General features: G+C 41.7%; 1 protein-coding gene across 2 annotated transcripts in view; it reads left to right on the top strand.

Moving 5' to 3' along the window:
- LOC149303680 (serine/threonine-protein kinase LMTK3-like) overlaps positions 1-23,867 on the top strand; it is a 48,155-nt gene that overhangs the window by 7,252 nt on the left and 17,036 nt on the right. The window contains exons 4-14 of one of the 2 annotated variants that reach the window (XM_089481189.1): positions 465-547; positions 1,711-1,772; positions 7,874-8,007; positions 8,550-8,700; positions 8,879-8,955; positions 10,815-10,933; positions 12,328-12,415; positions 14,749-14,897; positions 15,828-15,912; positions 19,406-19,527; positions 21,680-21,829. In XM_089481189.1, coding sequence (XP_089337315.1) covers positions 522-547; positions 1,711-1,772; positions 7,874-8,007; positions 8,550-8,700; positions 8,879-8,955; positions 10,815-10,933; positions 12,328-12,415; positions 14,749-14,897; positions 15,828-15,912; positions 19,406-19,527; positions 21,680-21,829 — 1,163 coding nt within the window. In that variant the 5' untranslated portion in view covers positions 465-521. Of the gene's footprint in view, positions 1-464; positions 548-1,710; positions 1,773-2,885; positions 3,616-7,873; positions 8,008-8,549; positions 8,701-8,878; positions 8,956-10,814; positions 10,934-12,327; positions 12,416-14,748; positions 14,898-15,827; positions 15,913-19,405; positions 19,528-21,679; positions 21,830-23,867 lie in introns of those variants that run through there. The other variant, XM_089481190.1, reaches the window with a different exon arrangement.

Here is a 23,867-nt window from a genome sequence, read left to right as displayed (position 1 = left end):
TCAAAAAATCGACTCAAAAAACCTGACTCGACTTATCCACGGTTCAGTATAAGTACTGTACTTTAAATCTTATAAAAAGGGAACCATCCCTTGGTGAAAGGCAAAAGTGTAATCTGTCCTGAAAGCACTGACCCTCTTTCCTCTCTCATCTATCCTGTATTTAGTGGGAGCTCAAACAGTTATACTTGCTGGAATTTTAAGTTGCTTCATCCTATAGATCCTTTGTCACATGCCCCTAAATTTTACCCTCAACTTATACATGAGGTCATATCAAAATCCATCATTTTAACCCCAAAACCTGACCTTGACTTATACATGAGGTCGACTTATAGTCAAGTATATATGTTAGTTACTTGTAGTTCATTATTTTCCCCAACCGTTAATAATAAAAACATTAAATTTGTAACTACATTGCATTATGGTTGTGACTTCACTTAAGTGTGTTAACTTCACTCCTTTTGCAGTGTACATGACTATAATGTCAAGTTACGTTCAAGGTTATGTGGGTGTAGCCTCACAAAATGGTGGAAGAGGAATATCACACAAGGTAGTTGAAATGCTCATTGATGCTGTTTGTTGTTGTATGCATTCAAGTCATTTCTGACTTATAGCAACCCTAAGGCAAACCTATCACAAGGTTTTCTGAGGCTGAGAGTGTATGGTCACTCAATGGGTTTTCATGGCCAAGTGGGGGAATCAAATCAAACCCTGATATTCAGAGTCACAACACTACACCATGCTGGCTCTCAGCTCATGCTGCGCTGCTGCCCTATGCTCTGTTATGAGTGTTCAGGTAACAGGAGCATGTGTTTTGTACCACCAGCCTAGCCAGTGGATTGTATTGTATACAGATGTTTCTGAAAAAGTAACTAGAGCTTGGAATTTTGCTTTTTAAAAGGTTCTACCAAATAATTATTTGTTACTGTTACTGCAGTCCAGAAAGGCAATGTGCCAAATTATGAAGGTTCCACCAAGTGGTCACTTCAGATATTGCACCTCGGCAATTCTAAGGAAAATGCAAAATACAATAGAAAGCTATGCTTTCTGGCTGCAGCACTGGACAGACAACAGTGTGGCCCTTCCCTCTCCTCCATTGCTGAGATTGGGTCAGCACACATGTCCAGTAATGGGTAACAGGCAGATAATAATTTTCTGTTCTACTGAAAAATGATGAATTATGCCAGGCAAAAATCAACTTTTTCCCAGCTTGTTGCTACAAAAGTAACTAATTAATACAGGACCTCATTAGAAAAATGAGTTAATTCCTGTATCTAACTAAAAGGATAGACTAAAAGGAACTAACTAAAAGGGAAGAGTAACTAAAAGGAAACTGCTTCAGCTCCTTTTCAGAAATTGTATTTTTCAAAGAATATTCTTATTAGACCAGGGTTTCATTTTGTCTGGTCCGTTTTCATGAGTAGCCAACTCGATCCCTTTAGGAAGGGTGCAAACAAGGGCATGAAGGCTACAACCATCTATTATTTGATATCCTTAGCATCTAGTACTCAGAAGCCATATCCATTACGTGTCCAAATCCCACTATGCATGAGGCATCACATTGGTTATCCATGTGCCACCATTTTTTTTGGGAACGACTACTGTGTCAGACTGTATGCATATATAAATCTTATATCAACACTGCATCTTTAATGGAACACACACTGTGCAAGATGTTCTGAACACTCATATTTTTCCCTAATTTTTTTTTAGTAATGTTCATAGACTGGAATCTGCAGTTTGGGAGCAACTTAGACTGCTGCCACATTGCATAGGTAAGGCACCAGTTTATTTGCCATGGTTCATTGCTATGGAATTCTGGGATTTATGGTTTAGTCAGACATTTAGCCTTCCCTGTCAGAGAAATCTGGTGCCCCACCAATCTACAAATTCCCAGCACTGAGCTGTGGAAGTTAAAGTGCTGTTAAACTACTTTATTTCTGCAGTGTGGCAGCAGCCCTAGAATTCTCTAGTGCCCTCTCTCTCTAACAGAAACGTCTAGGTCCCTCACAAAACTACAAATTCCAGGACTCTACAGTATGGAACCACCAAAGTTAAAGTGGTATCAAATTGCTATAATTGTAAATGTGGATACCCTCAAAGTTGCCATTACAATGGTGGCCACTGACACGTGGAATTCCTTCCAGAGCACTCTAGAGTCATATTAAAATATTCCTTGCTTTCATTCCAAAAAGAAGTTTGTTTTTTTAAAAAATGCACTCTTTCTGTTTAATTTTTACGTGACAAATCTGGATATTTGACATAATACCATTGTTTTATCCCTATTAGCTGATCTTATTTGTACGTTAATGATTAATTAATATTTTAAATCTTTTTTCTCATTATGGTTATCTGCATTGTGGTTGAAAAACATGACACAAATACTGAGAAAAAAAATAAATAGATTAATAGGCTAACTCTCAGTGATCTGTGTATGTGACTGTTTCTGCAGGCATGAAATATTGTGCATGACCTATTATAAGTTGTGCGAGAAATACCACGAAAGGCTATGTTTATTCAAGTGTGTATGTCTAACATGACACTGAATTTGGGTGATGCCTGCTACGTGTATAGCACAACCCACGTGCAAAATACCCAGCCCCCTTTTCCCCTGCAGGTCTCTGAGCCACCCTTTTAATCACTCCATCCTTTCCTGGTGCTCTCACCTTCTCGCTCCTCCGCTCTTTACTGCTGTTGCTGCCAATGCTGCTACCCAGGAGCAGGTCTCCATGGTGACTACAGCCCCCCCTCCTTGCCATCCATTCCTGCATCCTCCTCCCTTAAGCCTGAAGTGACATCCCTATTGCCCAATCAACAAGCCAGCCTGGATGGGAGGGCTTTCATCTCCATCAATTTCTCTGCTACCCAGACAGCAAGGATTTGAAGGGGGGGGGGTCCAACCTCCTATCCCCCTATTTTTTCTCTTCCCCCTTTCCCCCCTTCCTTCCTTCCTTCACTTGAGTTTTTATTTAGGTTCTCTCCTTCACCTCTTCCCCATCCCTCCCTCTTCCCCACACATCTGCTTTTTTCCATTCCCTCCTTTTCTCCCCCAATGTGAGATCACCTATTGTTACAATCTCCCCCCCCCCTTTCATCAACATCCTTGTCTCCAGTTCACTTCAGCCCCCTTTGATTTCTCTTTGCTCCCCTCCTCCCCTGTTCCAGGCCTCCCTGAATTTATTTATTTTTTATTTCTTCTCTCCTCTCCCCTCCCCTCCTTCAAGCAATGAGAGAAGATGCCTCAGGATGAGGTCCAGGTAGCAGCAGCACCAGCATGTCCGGCTGTCGCACATCATCTCAAGGATGCTGGCCACCCATTCCTTTGGGTACCATTGTTCCTGGCCTCTTTTGCTCCATTCTGTCTTTTCTGACGGCTGACTGAACCCCATCTATCCCCCTCTCCCTTTCTCTTCTTTCCCTTTGCTTTGCTGGGTGGTTGATATTTCTAACTCCCAGCCATTCCCACCCCACCTGCCTCTTGAGACCCCCTTCTCCTCCTTCCTGATCCATGATACTGAACTCCCCCTAAGATGTTAAGACAAGGCCCCTTCCTTCTTCTGGCTGCGTCCATGTCGTATTTCAACCCTGAGAAAGCTTTGGCAGCGCCTTCGGAAAATGGTGAGTCTTGGCAGGTCATGGGTGCTACCCATTCTTCTGTGAAAGCTCTCACCTTCACCTCCACTGCCTCTCCACACCATCTGTGACCACCTGTTTGTGGGATGGGTTACCTTCCAGATTTCCAAATCCCCCTTTTGCGTGCAATGTGTGTTTGGTGATGACAGACATAGGCTCTTTTCCCCCACGATAACCCATTCCCAGACTTGAGGATTGGTGTGGTGTCTGGGTTATAAATTCCATTCTCCAGGGTAGGCTGGGATTCCTGTACAGAGCAAATTAATCATTGCAGGGTTTTGTCAGATGCGTAGAACTGGCTGTAGCTGTTGTTGGCTGCTGTTGGTGTTTCCATCCTGACCCTCCCATCAGTGGTGGTGGTTGGAATTGAGGAAATCTGAAGGCCCCCAGGGAGAGGAATGCAAGTTATGGGGGGGGGAGAGGGATGATTAATTTTTTCCCCTTACATGTTGGTGGTTGTTTCTATAATTAGATCATGATACCAGACATCCAGGATTAATCTTTGCTTGTGAAGAAAACAAGGTGGGGAAGGGAGGGAAAGTGGGTGTGAGGTCTAAGCTTGGGAAGCCTATGTGGCATAGGTAGAGTGCTGTTGTGTGAAGCTGTGTTTGGTCTGACAGCCATCTGTAAAGAATGGCATGTGACTCAGTTGGGATGTGCTCTTGGCATAGGGAATCTGGTGGGAGTGTGTTGGAGGCTTCACCTGGGGCATAGTGAAGCAATGGTGGGGAACTGGAAGAGCCAGCCTCCTTCATATTGAAAAAGCTAGGGGAGGGTTTCAAGATGGTTTAGAGAAGATGGATAGAAGGCTGGTTATGACGATGGGGTGGAAGAGGTGGAAAGGCATGTGTGGACTAGGATTATTTTTATGGAGGCATGTATCCATAGAGGGATGTGTCTTGACCCCATGACCCCAATTACCAGTGTGTTGTGTTGGAAATGGGTGTGAACAATGTAGACTGAACTCCCTCAGCTCTGCCATGAACTTTCTAATTACCTTTTTGCAAGTCATCATTTTTCAGGCTCAGATACTCATCTGTAGAATGGGAACAATGAAGACCTTTTTCACAGAGCTTTTATGTGGCATTGTGTGGTCTGTGTGTGCATCCAAATTTGAGACAGGGGAGCAATGCTTCTAGATTTTTTTGGCAATAAACTGGTTAGCTGCTGCCTGAAAAAGGTTGTAGTATCAAATCAACAACTTTTGATCTGATCCAGCCAGATTTTTGTTGTTTACTACAAACAAAAATATTAGTTTTCCTCACACTGAATTCCGAAACATTCTAATATTAGACATTAAACAAGCCATGAGTTCTGTCTCACATCTATCCTAGAATAGATAAATTCACCCCCATTTTTAACAAGGTAGCTAATAGTTCTTGCACTGCTAGAGATTTCAAGACCTTGTTGTCCCACCTGTTCTCATAGCTCAAAAGTTTTCATCTAATGTATCATCAGAGCAATCTTCTTTTCTTTTTGTGTCAACTTTCTCTCTCTCTCTCTCTCTCTCTCTCCCTCCCTAATTTAGAATCTCTCCATTCCATTTTTCTGTTTATATCCTTTCCCATACATACTGTGATGTCATAATGCAGTCTGGACATACAGTAGCATCAGTTGGCTTAGCTGCTCTGATGTCACAGATAGGACAGATGATGATGATGATGATGACATTTATTTATTTATATCCCGCCTCTCTGTGTAGCAGAACCAATAGTCTTGGACTGATCATTAAAACCTTGGCCCTGATGCCTTCTCCTCCAGACTAGTGCAAATAGGTTCAACAAGGAATTTTCTAGTGGGCTTTTCACTAATCTGGACCACTTGATTTGTTAGAAGGAAGCTGCTGAAGCTAAACTGTTGTTGAGGGATGGGCAACATTTGTGACTGGGACGTACTTAGGAAATGGAATAAGGTGTTTCCTTATTCCAAGGAATAAGGATATTCAGAGGGAGGTTGCCATTGCTCTACTTCACAGGATACCAAAACTATTTGCCTAGCCTCTCCCACATTTAACAGGACAGCAGAGCTTGGGAAGGTTATTGTTTGGACTAGAATGCCCAAAATCCCCTAGCCAGCCTGGCCATCTTGAGTGGCATGCAGAGATGTCCAAAAATGGAATTCCCAAGCTTTGCAACAGGGATCTGTGGCCTATTCCTAGCCCCCCCCCCCCCCCCCCGCCCCAAGAAACCAAGGTGTCTTTTCATTTCTGGCATATTTTATTCCATGTGTATTCATCCAAAAGAAAGTGGAAGCTCACATGTGGTGGCTGCTGTCTTTATTATGTCAGAATTAGGCTGGCCTCATGTAAAACAGGACAGGAGTCTTGCATCTTTAGTGAATGTGCATAAGAGGAATTTTCAGCCAATGAAGCTTTTATGATGAAAATGTTGTTGTTGTGTGCCTTCAAGTCATTTCTGACTTATGACGATCCTAAAGTGGACCTATCATGGGGTTTTCTTGGCACCTTTCTTCAGAGGGAGTTTGCCATTGCTATCCTCTGACGCTGAGAGAGTGTGACTTGCCCAAAGTCACCCGGTGGGTTTACATGGCAGAAGTGGGATCTGAACCCTGGTCTCCAGAGCCCTAGTCCAACACACAAACCACTACACCATGCTGGATGAGATATGCCTGCCAAAATTCCCTCTTCCGGACAATTATTAAAGGTATAGAAGCCCTGTCGTCTTTTTATGCGTCCACCCTACCCATAATGCCTCTGAATATATATTGGGTGCAAGAGGCGTTCTAGGATAATAGAAATGGTGGTGGTTGCTGGATGTAGTCCACTGAGGGATTTAATGCTTTGTGACTGTCAGGTGGAATGCCACAACTTGTTCCCAAGGTTGCTCACTGTCTGGACAACTTATGAAAGGGTAGTATAGGCTGGAGTGGAGATGATGCTTACCTTACTCAGTAGAGAACCACTTAGTAGTCTCAGTAGAAAACAACTGAGCTTAACTTGTTACTCAGTAGAGAACCACTGAGTTAAATATTCCATGGTTTCTATCAATATCTTCATTTTCCTGGTTACAATGAGGTGGGGAAAGAGGGAAACCAGCCAAGGATCTTTTCATACATGGCATTAGCTTGGCATTAGCAGATGGAGGGAATGTGTGGAGGGAGGACTATGTGTGGAAAGAAGAGGAAATGGGAATCCTATGAGTAGGAAGACAGGTAACAGAAGAAGGCTATAAAGGAAGAGGAATGGAGAAATGTTTGTGCTAAGTAATGGATGGAAGAAGAGATCTTTGCATGAGTGCAGAAAACTATGGAGCACCATAAAAAGATCTGCAGAGGGTTAATGAAGCTGGAGTAACAGATGACTGGAAATAGATGCTACATATTTGACATACTTTTTGAAAACACACAGGCCCTGTCCCTATCTTGGTCGTGAAAAACACATCTGTTCCCTTGACACCTATCCTTTATCTTCAAGCACAATTGTTGTCAAATTTGGATTGCCAAATACTGTTGTGTTACAACTCCCAGAATCCCTTATGGTGGTTGGGAGTTGATTTCTATTAACATTTGGCCGTCCAAGTTTAGGAACAACTGCCATAGTGTGGCATAGTGGTTTGAGTGTTGGACTATGACTCTGGAAACCAGGGTTAGATGCCCAGCTTGGCCATGAAACCCACTGGGTGACCTTGAGCAAGTCACACTCTCTCAGCCCCAAGGGAAGGCAATGACAAACCTCCTCAGATCAAATCTTGTCAAGACAGGCCCATGATAGCTTTGTCTTAGTGTCGCCATAAGTCAGAAATGACTTGAAGGCACACAACAACAATAACAACAAAAGCCTAATAGCAGCTGCACTTCAATCCTGTTGAGGAGGAGTTTTGGGAAATCTGAAAACTTTGTTGGCCAAGCTGGCTGGGGGAATTAGGTGAGTTCTGGTTGGGGGGGAAAATAACTTTTCTGAGCACTGCTTACCACTGAGGGATATTTTAATAGGTTCTGATAAAGATTACCTTACTGTTGCTTTTGGATCCCTACCCAACTGAGAAACATAGAGACCCATCTTAAGATACTTAAAAAATAATTATTTTAGAAATAAAAAAAGTGTTTGGAATTTTTTATCTAATAAAATAGCCATCTGTTAAGCATCTTGAGACAAGTCTCCAGATTCTTCCATTGGGTTCCATTGGATGCTCCCCAGTTTCTGATTCCTCCAGCACCATCCAATGGACTGTTGCAGCCACCTAAGGTTTAATGGCCTCTCTTCTGTCTCTTGCTTTTCCTCCAGATGGTTTATCCCAGGGCCGGGCTCCTCTGGCCCCTCCATATGCTGTGGTCTTGATCTCCTGCTCAGGCTTGCTGGCCTTTATCTTTCTCCTCCTCACCTGCCTGTGCTGCAAGCGGGGTGATGTGGGGTTTAAGGTGAGCCAGGTTGTGGGGATGCAACGGGTATGTGATATTTTATGTAGAGACTTAAGGAATTTATTTTTATCCTCAACTGTGTGGTAAAATAAAAGAGCTCATGGTTTGCATTCTATTTATAAACTAAAGCTCCACCTAACAACCTCCTGGTTGATCTCAAGATTGACGTGGCTATGAGGTTGTGTTGATGGGTTCGTATACTTAAGGGTGAAAAGATTGTCAGGTATTCTCTCAGACAGCAGATCTGGTCATAATTTAAAAATCTGCTGAAATTGTTTGAAGGTCGAATCTACAATTTAATACTACCTTAACTCCTGTGACTACAAAATTCTGGGATTTGTAGTTTTGTGGGATACTTAGCCTTCTCTGTCAGATAGCTCTGGTGCCACAACAAATTACAAATCCCAAGATTCCATAGCATGGAGCCATGTCAGTTAAAAGGGGTGTAAAACTGCATTATTTCTGTCATGCAGATGCAGCCTTAGACTTCTTATAAGATCTAGGCATTAATATCCTTACCCTCACTTCTGTCCTCCTACCAGGAATTTGAGAACCCTGATGGAGAAGAATATTCTGGAGAGTACACACCACCTGCAGAGGAGACATCTTCTTCTCAGTCTATCCCAGATGTCTACATTCTGCCACTCTCTGAGGTCTCTCTCCCATCCTCCAACCAACAGATGCCCAAAACTGGTAGGATTTGTGTGGGGATTGGGAAGATGGTGTTCATTATCTCTACACTCTAAATGCCACTTATACCATTCTTGTTAGAGAATGAGGGAATTTAAGGGCAAGAGAGGTTAATCTGGAGATTTGGGCCATAGGTCTTCTGTTTGATTTTCTTTTCTGAAGTATTATATCTCTCTTATAGATCTGGTGAAGCACCTGGGACTTAGCAGACAACACCTCAGTTATTTGCAAGAGATTGGAAATGGTTGGTTTGGAAAGGTGAGTGAGACTTCTTTCAGATCATGTTATGTGAGTGACTCAGGAATGAGATTCAGTTAATTGGATAACAACAACAACAACAACAACAATAATAATAATAATTTGTTTTATTTATATACTGTGAAAAACTTCTAATCTTGATTCGATGTATATGCCCTTAGTTCCCACTGGAAATCGACCCAATCCTCAATGGATCAATTCCAGTGGGAAAAATGCCAAAACTCTGGGGTATTTTACTAGCCGCTTTTTAGATGTTCTTTTGGCAAGAATCGATTCTGGTGTGATTCCTAACAGTGGAAAAGCCAGATCGGAATCGATTCTTTTAGAGGGGAGGGACAAATGGTAGGAGTGTGTGGTACGTCATCCATCCCCAGAGATGTTACATACACTCCCAGTGTTGCCTTTTTGGGACCTTTAAAAAAAAAACACAAAAAAAACTAATTACAAAAGTGATACATTGGCAAAGCAACTATTTGTAGAGACAAATAGCTGCTAAGCCATTCTAAGCCATTCTACCGATTTTGCGATTAGTTTTATTTTTTGTTTTTAAAAAAACAGTCTCCCCCATCCTCCTCTTCCTCCTCCTCCCAGCTCCCTTCCTCTGTGTCCATGCTCCCACCACCCAGCCATGCCTCCATCCTCCTCCTCCTCCTCATCCTCCTCCTCCTCTCCATTCAGTGGTGCTTCAGGAGGGGCAGGGATGGAGGGAGGGACTGAGAGAGTCAGTGGCAGGCACCATGCCATCTCTGCCCTCTGGGGCGCCTCCTCTTCCTCCAACTCATTGCGCCACTGACCTCTGGCACGGCGCCCGCAAAGTGATACACCCATTGGCATGCCACTGCTGCTGGAGCATGTGCAGGGCTGAGAGGTCCTCCCCCAGAAAGGGGATGGGGGGAAGAGCTGGCACCACACGCGCTCTGGAGTGGCGAGAGGGGCCCGGCCTGGCAGAGACAGAGAAAGGGCTCCCTGCCTGCTCCCCAAGCCCCGAGTCCCAAGGACATCTACGGTTCAAATCCTCGCTGAGCCACCCACCTCCCTTGGGCAAGTCACACTCTCTCAGCCTCAGGGCAAACCTCTGACCTAGCCAGGAAAGGGGCCAAAGCCAGGCCAGGGAGCAGGTGCCAAAAAACAGCAATTCCAAAAGGTCCCTATTCATAGTGTGGACGAGAGACCTTTTGGAATCGATTGGCATTGTGGAGCGGAGCTGGATTGGGACTCTAATTTTCCAGTAAGTGGGAATGATGCCTAAACCTGATTTTATCTCATAACAGGTGTTGCCATACCACAGGAAATATGGGGCAGCAGATGCATAAGTGTGTATTACTACAGCTTATATGCATGCATGCCTCCTAACCATCATCCCCTCTATTGTAAGCCACCCAGATTCCCAGTGATTGGCGGCATATAAATAAATCCAATTATTATTGTTGTTGTTGTTGTTGTTGTAAGGGTGCAGGGAGGATGAAGCAATTCAGACAATGAAGTTGTGGCTGGTCTGTGTTCTGAGGGGAAGGAAAAAGAGAACCCACCCCATTTTGTTTTTTAGCCCCTATGAGCTGAGACCAGCTCCACCATGCTGCTTTTCTAAACAGTTTCACCTCAGATTATTGGGGGTGGGTTGCATAGAAAGGCCCTCCAGACATGATATAATCAAGATTTAGGAAGGTCTTTGAAGTAACAGTGCCTACATTTATTAGAACCTACTTTTCATTGACATGGAAAATCTGAAGCCAACAGATTGACAGGTTACCCCTGAAGAAAGACAAACTGTGTTTCTAAAATGCATTAGAATTTAATAAAACTCAGCCACTTTTGAGAAGCAGATTTTGACATTTGTCTCCATTTCTCCTGTTTCATAGGTAATTCTGGGTGAAATATTCTCAGATTTCACCCCTGCACAGGTTGTGGTGAAGGAATTACGGGTGAGTGCCGGGCCACTGGAGCAGAGAAAATTCATATCAGAAGCCCAACCTTATCGGTAAGGAAGAAGAGAAAATGAAATGAACAACACCTTCCCTTGAAATAATATAAGGCCAGGGATCCACATATAAACATATTGTTGCAATGCCAAGAAAACACATCTCAAATAATAATATCTACTGAGATTGTCATGTTAATTTAAAAAAGAATTTAGCTGCAGTTTCACTTCCAAGATTTTTTAAAACTACCAGTTTTTTTACAGTTTTTACAGTTTTTAAAATTAATTTCTCATTGTGCAAAAGAAACATTTTAGTTACTTTTAACTACTCAAATATTTGACTACTACACTCATCCCCCCACTTTCACTGGGGTTAGGGGCACAGGGCCCTCATAAATTGGAAAAACGGCAAATAACAAAAACACTACATTTTTACCTGAGAGAACAACTCTCTAGGTGTGCTGTCACCACAATTTAATCACATTTTAATGACGCTTGCCTTCCGTGTGAAAGAGTCCATAATCAGTTACGCTGCATTCCCTATCATGTTGTAGTTGTGTGAAAGTTAGCCTTTTGTTATTGCAAAAAGGAATAAATTACAAGTACCTCATTGTGTGTAACTAATTATTTCTATGCTCTGTTCTGTACCATAGCTTTTGAAAAGCGCCTGTTTGGGCAAGTTCATAGACACAGATCTAATTGTGTGTACGACCATACATTGGATACTGAGATTGTGCCTGTTTTGTTAATAGACATTTAGATTTCTTATTTGGTCAGCTAGCAGTATTTAAGGAGATGGGGCAGAGATTCTACAAAGAAGAATCCAGCTGGATTTATTTCATTACATTTTATTTTGTGTGTCCTCCTTCTCCTTTGGGTTTGTATACTTCTTTTCTCTGATATGTGAAATACTTATTTAGCCAGGATTTTCTTCTTTTTTTACAGCAGAGATGAAGTAGTGAGACAAGATTACTTTCTTTCATTCTATGTTGATGGAATGCTGGGAGGTTGTCATTGGTAAAGAGACTTATGGAAGTCATAGGTTGCACAATCTTTTATTTGGTATGTGTGCATGCGTGCTTGCGTATGTGCCTGCAAGTCACCTGCCTGCAAGTCACCTGTCAACTTATGGTGACTCCATAAATTTCATACGGGTTTTCTTGCTCAAGGAATACTCAGAAGTGCTTTTGCAGGTTCCTTCCTCTTTAATATAGCATACAGTACCTGATATTTATTAGTGATCTCCCATCACCAAGTACCAACCTGATCTGACCGTGCTTAATTTCCAAGATCACACAGAATTTGGTGCCCTTAAGGTATTTAGACTACTTTGGTTATTCAGAAGCAGAAGCTGTTGCCAAAAAAGGTATCCCATCTTTGAGATGAATTGTGACAAACCTTCCTTTTTGTCTCTCTTTTTTCCTGTCTCTCTTGAACTGTTCCTTGTCCTCAAGAAGCCTCCAACATCCAAACATATTGCAGTGCCTCGGCCTATGCACAGAGACTATCCCCTTCTTGCTTATCATGGAATTCTGCCAGTTGGTGAGTAGACATAAGCTTAAATAAATGTAGACAGGAAAACCATTCTCACAATTACACATTTGTGTGTAGAAGATAAATTCCTAGTTGCATTCCACCACCACCCCACTCTTCTTGGATCGGTGTTCTCTCTCTCTCTTTCTGTATACAGTCGTCCCTCCATTTGTGTGGACTTTGAAACCACAGCCCTTGCTTAATCGCGAGGGGCAAATGGAGGGATTTAAAATAGGGCGTGCCGCCATTCAAATCAATAGGGCCTGAATATTGGCGGATTTCCGTTTTTGTGGGTGGGGGTCTGTAACGGATCCCGCACAAAAACGGAGGGGCGACTCTGTGTGTGTGTGTGTGTGTGTGTGTGTGTGTGTGTGTGTGTATATATGATTTCACTTTAACTGCCAAAGCTGCATCTTATGGCATATTGGGGTTTGCAGTTTGGTGTGGCACTAGAACTCTCTGCCTGGTGAAAATGTATGTTTATGTCTGTGTGTATAAAAAAATATGGATTTTCATATGATCTGTGGATAAGTCAAGGGTAAAATTTAGGGGCAAAGTAAAGGATGAAGCAAAGGAAACAATGCCAACAAAATTACAAAAGTCCAGTTGGCATAACTATTTGTACTCATAGTAAAAGCTGGATGGATGAGAGAATAGAAAAGGGTCTGTGGTTCCAGGACAGATTACACTTTTTCCTTTCACCAGAGCATGGTTCCTTTTTTATAGGAATTAAAGTACTGTACTTATATTGACCTGTGGATAAATTGACTCAGGTTTTTTGGGTCAATTTTTAAACTAAAATTTCTAACTTATACATGAGTATGTACAGTAACTCATCAGTACATCCAGTCACCTTTTATCACTCTGAAATACTTCATTGTTCTTGTGAAATATGTTACGTAGTATTTAAGATGGTTTTCTCTGAGGAGAAGCAACTGCATTAAACTGGTCCTTTAGTACAAGAAAAAACACTATGTATGTATAACTTTTTTCTGTTTCCTTTAGTATGTTTACACTCTTTATTACTAGAAAAATATTTAACAATCTGCCTCAAGTACTTCAATATACAGTAGTATTAATACTAGTCTTTTAATATTAGTAACATTAATAGTAAATCTTTTGCTTGCCCTCAGTTTTGGAGAGCTGTCTTATCTAGGTAGAAGCATTTTAATATTCCTTCAAAGTTTGATTTAGGTCAAATCTGGTAACAAAATAAGGATATGAACCATACACACACACCCTTGAATAATTTGCTGGTCTTGTTAACCACCACTGTTTGTATTAAAATTTCTTCTATATTTTGCCTGAATAGTAACCACCAAGTCTAACTCTAATCCTTTTAAGAAAGATGAAAAGGAGGTAGCAGTTTGAGAGCCTGAAGCACCAGAATGAGTGGGAGGTTTCAAATCACGGGCTTATCTCAGGCAGACCTTTAGCCAGAAATTTCAGGTTTAAGAGGGCATGATAGCAAATGGAAGTCAAAAAAGGATGTGGAGGTATCAATTCAGAATAGTCAGAGCCTAAATATAATGGCCAGTATATACAGGTAATTGAATATCTATAAAACAAATGCATTTATAAAATAAAATAATTTAAACAAGGACATAGCATCTGGCCTTTATTCTGGTGCTTAATTAGCAGAATACCAAATGTCAAGAATAGATTTAAATAGCAACTGGGTAGACTACTGGCTACACCATTTTGCTTACTTACATCTTAATTTTAAAAATACTGTAATCTGAAAACTCAGCAAAGGAGCCTGGGCCAGGCCTTGCGAAGTCAAACTACTCTGCCTTAGCAGGTTCCTGCATACTTACCTACAAAAACAGTGTGTGAATTGAGGTGGGCTATGTGGCTAGATTTGATTTCTTTGATTTATAGAAACAGATTGCCTATTCAAAGTGAGGCCAGTACTTCTTCCCTGTCTTTTGAATGGGCTTCATATTGTAATTACATTGAATAATCTGGTAGCAACCATGAAAAGAGTCATGGTATGAATCAAATGCTTTTATAGCCACCCCTCCTTTTTCATGGGGGATCTGTTCTGGACCGCCTCGCGAAAACAGCGTTTTGCTTATATTCAAGCCCCATTGGCTTGAATATAGGTGTGGGCACACACACCATTTCCCCCCCCTCCATTCGTCCCTTATGCATAAGCAAGGGATGTGAGTCCAAGGACCGCGAGAACGGAGGGAGAACTGTATTTCTTCTTTTCTATTTTCTGAATTATGCAGGAATGTTTAACATTCCAGGTTCTGAACAATTTTCTTTGATCTACAGAAAATGTTGTGCTAGCTTAGCTAACTTCACTTGTTCCATCTTCTCCTCCCATGTGTCTCCAGGGAGATCTGAAACGTTACCTTCGAGCTCAGCGCAAAGCAGATGGGATGACCCCTGATCTACTAACCCGTGACCTCAGCACACTGCAACGCATGGCCTATGAGATCACACTGGGAGTATTACACTTGCATAAAAACAACTACATCCACAGGTAGGGCTGGGGGTTCAGGATCAAGATCCCTGTGGTCTTCTGGAGGGAAATGTGGACTTAGGTATAAAAATATTCAGGAGGGGCTAACATTCAGAATTCCAGGGATCTTTCTGATGAAAATGGATTATTGTGTCTTCATTTATTTATCCATTTAAAATTTTTATATCCCAAACTTCTGCCAAAAAGCCTTCTAGATTATGGTGGTCTATAAGCAAATAGGGCTCTGCAAAATTCTAGGAGCCAAATTAGGTTTACAGTCAGCCCTCCACATTTGCAATTTTGACTTTTGTAGATTTGATTATTCATAGCTATGATTAATATGTTCTCTCTAGGAATCTAGGTCCTCTGTCAGATGTTAACCATAGAGTCATGCTGGAGGACCATGTGATTTCTAGAGAAATCCATGAAGATTCATGAAATCTATGTAGCTGGTCACATTACTCAAGGCGTGGATTGCATCTGACACTTGTTTCCTACAGCTCTTCCACACTGAGAAATAAAGCAGTTTGACACCACTTTAACTATCATGGTTCCACCCTGTGGAATCCTGGGATTTGTAGTTTGGTGAAGTATTCAGCCTGGTCTGTCAGAGAGCTCTGCTGCCTCACCACACTCCAAACCCAGGATTCTGTAGGATAGAGTCATAGCAGTTAAAGTACGGATACATCCCCGGTAAGCAGATTCTCTTCTATGGAGCCACTATCTGTCAGGCAAGTCAAGAGGGTCTGGAATGTACCTCATTAGAGCATCCTGGAGGAAGGGTGGAAGAAAAATAAACATAAATACCATAACTAAAAGCAGCCTGATCTCTCTTGTTTTTTGCTGTGTTTATTGGGATGTTTGTGTTAGAAAAAACTTCTGAAAAATGAGCTTCTCCACACCCATCTTCAAGTGTCTAATGCTAACTAAGGAATCATTATCTCTCCACAGTGATCTGGCCCTTCGGAACTGCTTGCTGACTTCTGACCTCACAGTGAGGGTTGGAGACTATGGCCTATCACACAACAATTACAAGGTATGAACAAGCCATACTATGAGATTCTTGCAGGAGCATTGGAGAATGGGATTGCATGTAGTTCACCCTATACAAAAAAAGTTATACTTTTTGCCTAGATCCTTTATATTTTGCAGTGAGAATGAAATGAATGCAAAAGAAAAGGTTTGGGCTGGCGTGCAGTCTGCTTCCAAGGGAAAGTACTGTTGGGCAGGATTGTGGACTGTGATTGCCAGTCCAGTTTTCCTGAATTATCTCCAGGTGGAAGATGAAGGTGCAAATTCTCCAGTTCTGGTGGGCTGAGCTACAAACCAAAGGACAGGGTTGTATGCAGATTTCCAACACACATAGAATAGCAGGTTGCTATGATTTGCAAGGCTTAACAGATTTGTTGTTGCAACTTCGGGGGATTTAATGTACTTAGCTTTCCCTTCCATATGTAGCACTAGGACTTGCTCCCCTCTCTACTCTGAATCTACCCAGGGTGTCATTACGGGAGAGTGGGAAATGAGAACTGAATTGGTTGACAACTTGGGAGGGGTGACACCCGGTCGGGCCCGTCACCTATTGTGAGGAAAGGTGCTCTTTTGTTCCCACCTGGCAGCCCCTTCAGGTCTGGTGGGGATGCTGGCTGGCTAGGTAAGGAAGGTGTCATCAGTGGCACCATAGTCTCTTCTCCTTCCTGCTATCATTGTCTTCCTTGGCCAGTCTGCCAGCTGCTGGGAGTACCAGCAGATCACTGTAGCCGCTGACATCTGCTCCATCTTCTCCACTATTGTGGCTCAGTTTAGGGAGCCAAGGGAGTGGAGAAGCCAGAATAAGAAGCCCTACCCATCTTTCTGTCCCCCATACTGCCTCACATGCCCAGCCACCCACCCATCCCCGGCAGCCCTTTCCGGGTCTGGGTAGGTGAACAGCTAGATCAGCAAGGTAGCATGTAGGGAGGGAGAGTGGGGCAGTCCACCACTGTCCCATCTCCAGGAGTCCTTTATGGTCACACACACTGGATGATACTAATTCTAATGATGCTGTTACCCCCCCAAAAGGTGGGGGACTGGGGGAGTCCTCACTAAGTATGTTGGCATTATTTTAATTGTTGGGGAAATTAGCTTTTGTAAGAGGCTGGTAAATTTTAGAACTGTTTACATTTGTATATACCAGTAATAACTGAGGAGGACTCCAGGTTTGGGGTGAATTAAGCGGGTCTTATTTAGATAAATGGAGAATGCAGTCACACACATAAGACAGCAGTTGAAACAGACACAGAATACAGAGCTGACCAAAATGGGATAGCAGGGTTTGAGGGCTTTGTAGAGGAGTGATAACTTACCTCTCCAATGAGTAGACAGAAAGGTGGAATGGCTCAGACCTGGAGGTCTGAGGGTACATCTTTTCATACATGGATGGCAGCCTGGGACAATAATATGTGTACTCTGAGCACAGAAAGAATAGGTTACTGAGACCCATACTTATAAAAGGTAAAAGGTAAAGGTAAAGGTATTCCCCTTTGACAAGGTTGTCAAGTCGTGTCTGACTTTATTGGGTAGGGCTCATCTCTATTACTAAGCTGAAGAGCCAGCGTTGTCAATGACGCCGCCATAATCATATTGCTAGCATGATAGCATGGAACACTGTTACCTTTCCATCAGAGTGGTACCTATTTATCTACTTACATTTTCATGCTTTCAAACTGCTAGGTTGGCAGGAGCTGGGACAAATGACGAGACCTCACTCCATCACATGTCACCTGGGCCTTGAACTGTCAAACCACCAATCTTGCAATCAACAGAGTCAGCGTCTTAACCACTTGAGCTACTGCATCCATGATGTGGTGGTTTCTGAAACCCAAACTTATACCTAAAATATATCCCCAAATGGTGGGCTATCTTGTCTGGTAACAAAGGCTGGATGTCTTTCCCAGGAATTGACAACAGGATTCTGGACTGGTTGATGGTTTTAATTTTAGTATGACAAAAGCAGTGATTGGATCAAGATATCCCCAGGTTGGATTGACAGAGATATTTGGCTAGGAACACAACAGGAGGTGGGCAGAAAGATTGGCATACTGCTTTGGGTGCAAGAAGGTCCTTTGTCTCAAGGTGTAAGAGGAAATGCAGATGATTTGGAGAAAGGAAGGAACACTTACTGTAATACACCCATCTAGATTTGTTTGTCCCTTTACTTTTATGTGGCTCATGACATGCTCCTTTTCTCATGATAACCTGACCTAGTGTTCCTGAAAGGTCATCGGTCTCTCAAAAACATACTGTTTCCAGATATAAGATATGAATATGGGATCCCCAAAATACAGCACAGGGTATTCACCTTCTGGCTAGATTAATTGTTCTTTTTCTTGTTTCCCTAAAGAACAATAGCCTCATTTCATCTTTATCTGGGAAGAGTCTCTTTAGCACAGATTTCTGTCCTAATTTCCAGTATGGAAAATATGTTGATGAAAAGCCTTTTCTCCATCCCATTTGCCATTGCTGTGGCCTCCATGGGAGAGAAGAAGAGGCAGTATCTCCCTCACTGTCATACCCTTTTCTTTTTGTGTCATGTCTTAATTAGACTGTAAGCCTGAAGACAGGCAACTGTTTTGTTCTTTTACTTATAAAGTACTATGTGCAGCGATGGTGCTATATAAATAAATAAATGATGATGATGATGATGTTTGGATGACAAACCATGAGAGACTACGGCAAGCATGATGCTTAATGGCATCACAAGGAGCCAACTGCAGGTCTCAGTCTTTGCCACAGAAATCTATTATTCATAGCCTTTCAACTAAAAACTTATTTGCAGGCAGATATTTGCAATGGAAAATTCTAAGGAAAGGGTTGAGTAATCCATATGTAACACCAGTTGCATGCTGCTAGATTAAGGAGGCTAATTTATGAAGAAAGTTTACAAAGTTGTAATTATTTTTGACTTTCAGATGATTTTTTTTCACTGACTGTTGTTACTTAATGACTCACAATGTCTTCAAAAGATTACACAAATGCACCTCTCACTGAACTTTAGCATCTTTCCAAGTCTTTCTTATAGCTCAATGAGATGGTTGGTTTTCCTCCAGTAGATATTAAACAGCTTTAGTAAGCCAGACTCACCATGTCTTCAAAAGATTACACAAATGCAGAATTCTACTGGACTTTATATTTATTCTGTATTTATTACCTTAAGTAAGTAAAGAAAGTCTCTGCTCACTTAAGGTCAATATGCAGCCTCCCCGAGCACAGCCACTAGGCAGGAATGGGTGGGGGGAAAAGAGGGTTTTCATCACAGCTATTTAAAAGAGAGCAAGAACGGGCAGTTTCTTCTGCTTAACAAGCAGCAGAAAGAGAATATAACTGCATTTTGCTGGGCAAGGAAAGAGTAGTTTTTATCACCAATGGTATGAAAATGCTATACAAGAATTTCCATTCTGTCCTCTGTGATACTTTGGAGGGTGCAAATGATGAGTACTGTTTGGAGGATCTGTTCTGCTTCAGTGCCATTTTCCATTTCCATTTTGTAGGAAGACTATTATATCACTCCGGACAGACTCTGGATCCCTTTGCGTTGGGTTGCTCCAGAGTTGTTGGATGAGATGCATGGAAACCTCATTGTTGTGGATCAAACCAAGGAGAGCAATGTTTGGTGAGTCCCAAAGATTCTCCTTCTGCTACCACAATGATTGGGGAAATTCTTAATCACATCTCTACAGAAATGCAGCATCCAACTAGGCTAGGGCAGAAACAAACATGTTTTAAATTCCCAATAATATGCTTCTAACTTGAATCTGCTTGCAAACAAAAATGTCCACCTAGTTATTTTAATCACACATCCTGACTGGATACATAGTTTATATCTGTTCTTTAGCTTTGGAATTTTTTGGCGGTGTGTATGTGTGTTTTACAGTTTATAGAAATTAATCTGGTGGATTTCTTGGAGGGCCTTGTCAGTGGTGGGATCCCTGCTATGAAATAGCCTTTCCAGAAAGATTTCCTTATTTCATCTTTATCTTGCATTTTGCACCATGTGAAACACCTTTAATTCACCAAGCCTTGTTACAACTTGTATTTTTATACTCTGGCTTCTTAATTCATTTGTGTTTTTATTGTTTGTATTATAGATTGCTTTGTTTCTGCCTTTGTTGGGAAAAAAAGTTAATTTGAATGTTATGGTATTGTTACTTTGTTGTTTTTGGGTGCCTTCATGTTGTTTCCAATTTATGGCAATCCTAAGGTGAACCAATAATAATAATACTGTAATAATTTTTATTTATATTTCCCACCTCTCCCTGTGGATCAAGGTGGGATTACATTAATAAAATAATACAATACAGTATAAAAATATTGTCACTAAAATGCTAACATTAGTACAATAAAATCTAATCTAGTCTAATCATCCAATAAAGTCTAATCATCCAATAATCATACAATCATAGTCCGGTGGAGAATTTCATTTTAATAATCTCCTATATAAGATTGGGTGCGTAAGCCCGCTGAAAGAGATCCGTCTTAAGTCCCTTCTTAAAGACATCCAAGGTGGTAAGATGGATCTCCTCCAGTAGGCTATTCCACAATTTAGGGGTCATAGCAGTGAACACTCTCTCACATGGTTTTCTTAGCAAGATTTGTTCATAGGGATTTTCCTTTGACTTCCTCTGAGGTTGAGAGAGTGTGACTTGCCCAAGAACACCCAGTAGGTTTCCATGTCTGCACAGGAATTTGAACCCTGGTCCCCAGAGTTGTAGTGCAACACTCAAACCATTACATAGAATCATAGAATCGTAGAGTTGGAAGAGACCACTAGGGCCATCCAGTCCAACCCCCTGCCATGCAGGAAATCCAAATCAAAGCATCCCTGACAGATGGCCATCCAGCCTCTGTTTAAAGACCTCCAAGGAAGGAGACTCTATCACCCTCTGAGGGAGTGCATTCCACTGTCGAACAGCCCTTACTGTCAGGAAGTTCCTCCTAATGTTCAGGTGGAATCTCTTTTCCTGTTCCTGCTGACTCTGTTTTGTTACTTCTTTTTAATATATTTTCTTTAAAATAATTGTAAACAGCTCAGAGGACATATATTTTTGGGCAGTAATACCAAGACAAATAACGTTAACTCATTCAATAACTTGTCCAGTGTATTTAGAGGGTAGCATTTAGAAGTAAGCATTTTAAAATACTCCTCAAAATCAACAGTCAGCATTTTGGAATTTTACACCCAATTTCAAAAATGTTGAATTTGTATTTTCAGTTCAGTATTGGCCAAAAAGATTCTACAGACTCATATAAGTTCTTGTGAGTGCCTATGTTCCTTTATGCTAAATGTGTGTGTAAAGTGTGTCTGTTGTGTAAGTGTGTGTGTGTGACAGCATATAGGCTGCAGCTGTTCATGAAGGAAGCATACTCTGAGTATTCCTGACTAGAGTAAACCCATGCATCTGTTAGGTTTACCCACATGCTGATTCACCATTCCACAACTGCTTGAATGGACCAACTCTAGTTGGCACTAACCAAAACGAAGCCCACCTCTATGTATGCTCAGAGCCATTTAAAAGAATATGTCAGCATTTCACTCTGGTATTGAAAACAGAATCCTGGACTGCCAACAATGAAGCCCAGGACTGGACAAAATGTTCTCTTGTTTGAATGGAGTTTTAGCTTTATAGGGCTAAATGAGAAAGAGTAGAGAACATAGGAGGTTTACAAGACCACACCCTTAGTACCCCTTTTTGCTACTGTTACTGATGGAAGCCTAGTGGAATTTTCTTCTATGTCTTGAATTCTCTGTTTGTTTCCTTGGGCAGGTCTATGGGAGTGACCATCTGGGAGCTTTTTGAATTTGGCTCCCAACCTTACCGGCATCTCTCTGATGAAGATGTGCTGACTTTTGTCATCAAGGAGCAGCAGATGAAACTGGCCAAGCCACGCCTTAAACTTCCTTACTCTGACTATTGGTGAGTCCTTCAACAAATCTGTGTAGCCCACAGGTGCATCCAAAGAGGATCCAGAACTCAAAAACTTTACTTTTAGACGACTGCTCCCAAAATCCATTGAGTGAACCCTGGGGTCATTCTAATCCTCCCTGATAACTTTTCAAAGCTGTAATAAATCCCATCAGCTAGGATATTTTTCTCATGGGTTTTCTACATCTTGATCAGCATCCATTGTTATGTCCTGCATTGTGGTTTTGGGTTGTTGCCCGGGGCATTAAGGTCATACTTGGCATTCTGGTTTCTCCTAATGTTTTTCATTCTTCCCTCTCTGTGTTTCTCCACTGTTCCTCTGACTCTCCACCCATTTCTCTCCCTATACTGTACTGCCATTCTGGCAGATTTTCTTCTTGTATGTTGTTTCACTTTTGCCTCACCCCTTATTCCTATAGAATTTCTTTTACAACATTGCTAATCTATGAATTATTTTTCCCCTGAATTTTATATTTTCAGACTATCTTACTGCAAATTAAATCTTTCCTGCAATGCTTGAGCTTTGTGCTTCCAAACCATCTTTCCAACAGTTGTTGCAACTCTTTTTTGTGGTTGTGGGTTACCTTTAGAATGTTTTAAATATTTTTAAATTCTACTGGCAGATTTTATAAACTTCCAGTGGTATGGAATACCTCACTGATATTGTTATGTTGGTTTACCTGGGTGCTCCTACCACCAGAGGTCTGCCATATTTCTCTAGTGCTTGGTTCTGAGGCAGTATGGAAGGGGAGCCAAGACCATGGTCCCCATCCTTGATCAGTGTGATCTGCGTCTGGACATTGGCATACTTCATACTTTGGAAAATGGCACCAGGTGGTCAGTCCAGATGAGCTTGGGGAGTCCTACCAGGGCCACCATCCTTCATCACCCTGAGGTTTCTGAGCATCAGACGTTCCACAAAGTCTGTGGTATGCACAGAAGTAACAGTCTTGTTTGATGGAGCTGTACCCTGGGCCCACACACTTGACATGGGGCCTCTCTTTCAGGGAAGCAAAATGTTTTGGGACAATCCTGTCCTAATAGTTCTGCTCAAGAAAAACTTTCCCCTTCTGTGCCTTTCCATTTTGGTAGTGTCTCTGTTTTGTATATTTTCTGCTGATAATGAATTTAATAGCCTCTATGGAAAACACTAATGACAGAAAATAAGAACAATAGCACTCTTGTACCAGCTATTTTGTGAACAATATAAAAGCGTTGCTTTTTAAATTATTCATTTGTTATTATTTTACAGCTTAGAAAACAACAGTTTGAGGCTACATGCTTTGAATTGTTCTAGGCAAGTACAGGAGTTCATCTAGGTTAGAGTTACCATACTCTACTTTTCCTAGACATGTCTTCTTTTTCCATATTCCCTCTTTTTCAGAGCTAACATTTCTGTCCTGGCAGACTTTTAAAATGTCTGAATTTTCTTATAAGGTCCCTATGGGAGAGCTTTATTGCATGAGAAAACAAAGCAGAAACGGAGCCAGAGAGTAGCAGCTTTCTCCATGCTTTACTGCATGACTTTGTAGCACTTCAGCTCTCTTCCCATGAAAGACAGTTGTAAAAGCAGTGTTTTGTATAGCTGTAAAAATCAGTTCAACAAAAGACACACTTTTATGACCATCTCCTGCAGGAAGAGAACTGAAGTGCTACAACACCATGCATGCAGTAAGATACTGGAAGTAGGGTTGCCATAACTCTCTTCCACAAAACCAGGGGGGATGGTCGGACATCTCACCCCTTCCCGGCCTCCCAACCAATCAGGGAGGTTTCTGGCCGGAGATAAGGGTGGGATGTCTGGCCGCAAAGGCCGCTGGGACTTGCAGTTGCAGGAAGACCCTGCTACAAATGCTTTATCTTGTACTAGCAACAAACCCTTGACTGAATCTTCATTTAAATTATTTCTTTAATTTGTCCATTGTGCTGAAATTAAGGAATAAACCATTTCAGTATTTGCATTGTGTCCTCAAGCAGCCCATTGCCTAACATATGGTGTTATTAAATGTGCTTCTTAGCCTGCTCAAAA

The sequence above is a fragment of the Sceloporus occidentalis genome, unplaced genomic scaffold (assembly GCF_023333645.1).
Source record: "Sceloporus occidentalis isolate IW3139 unplaced genomic scaffold, rSceOcc1.0.p SCAF_14, whole genome shotgun sequence".
In the NCBI taxonomy this organism is placed as follows: Eukaryota; Metazoa; Chordata; class Lepidosauria; order Squamata; family Phrynosomatidae; genus Sceloporus; species Sceloporus occidentalis.
Note: the sequence above shows the minus strand (reverse complement) of the source record. Positions and strands in the feature narration are given on the sequence as shown.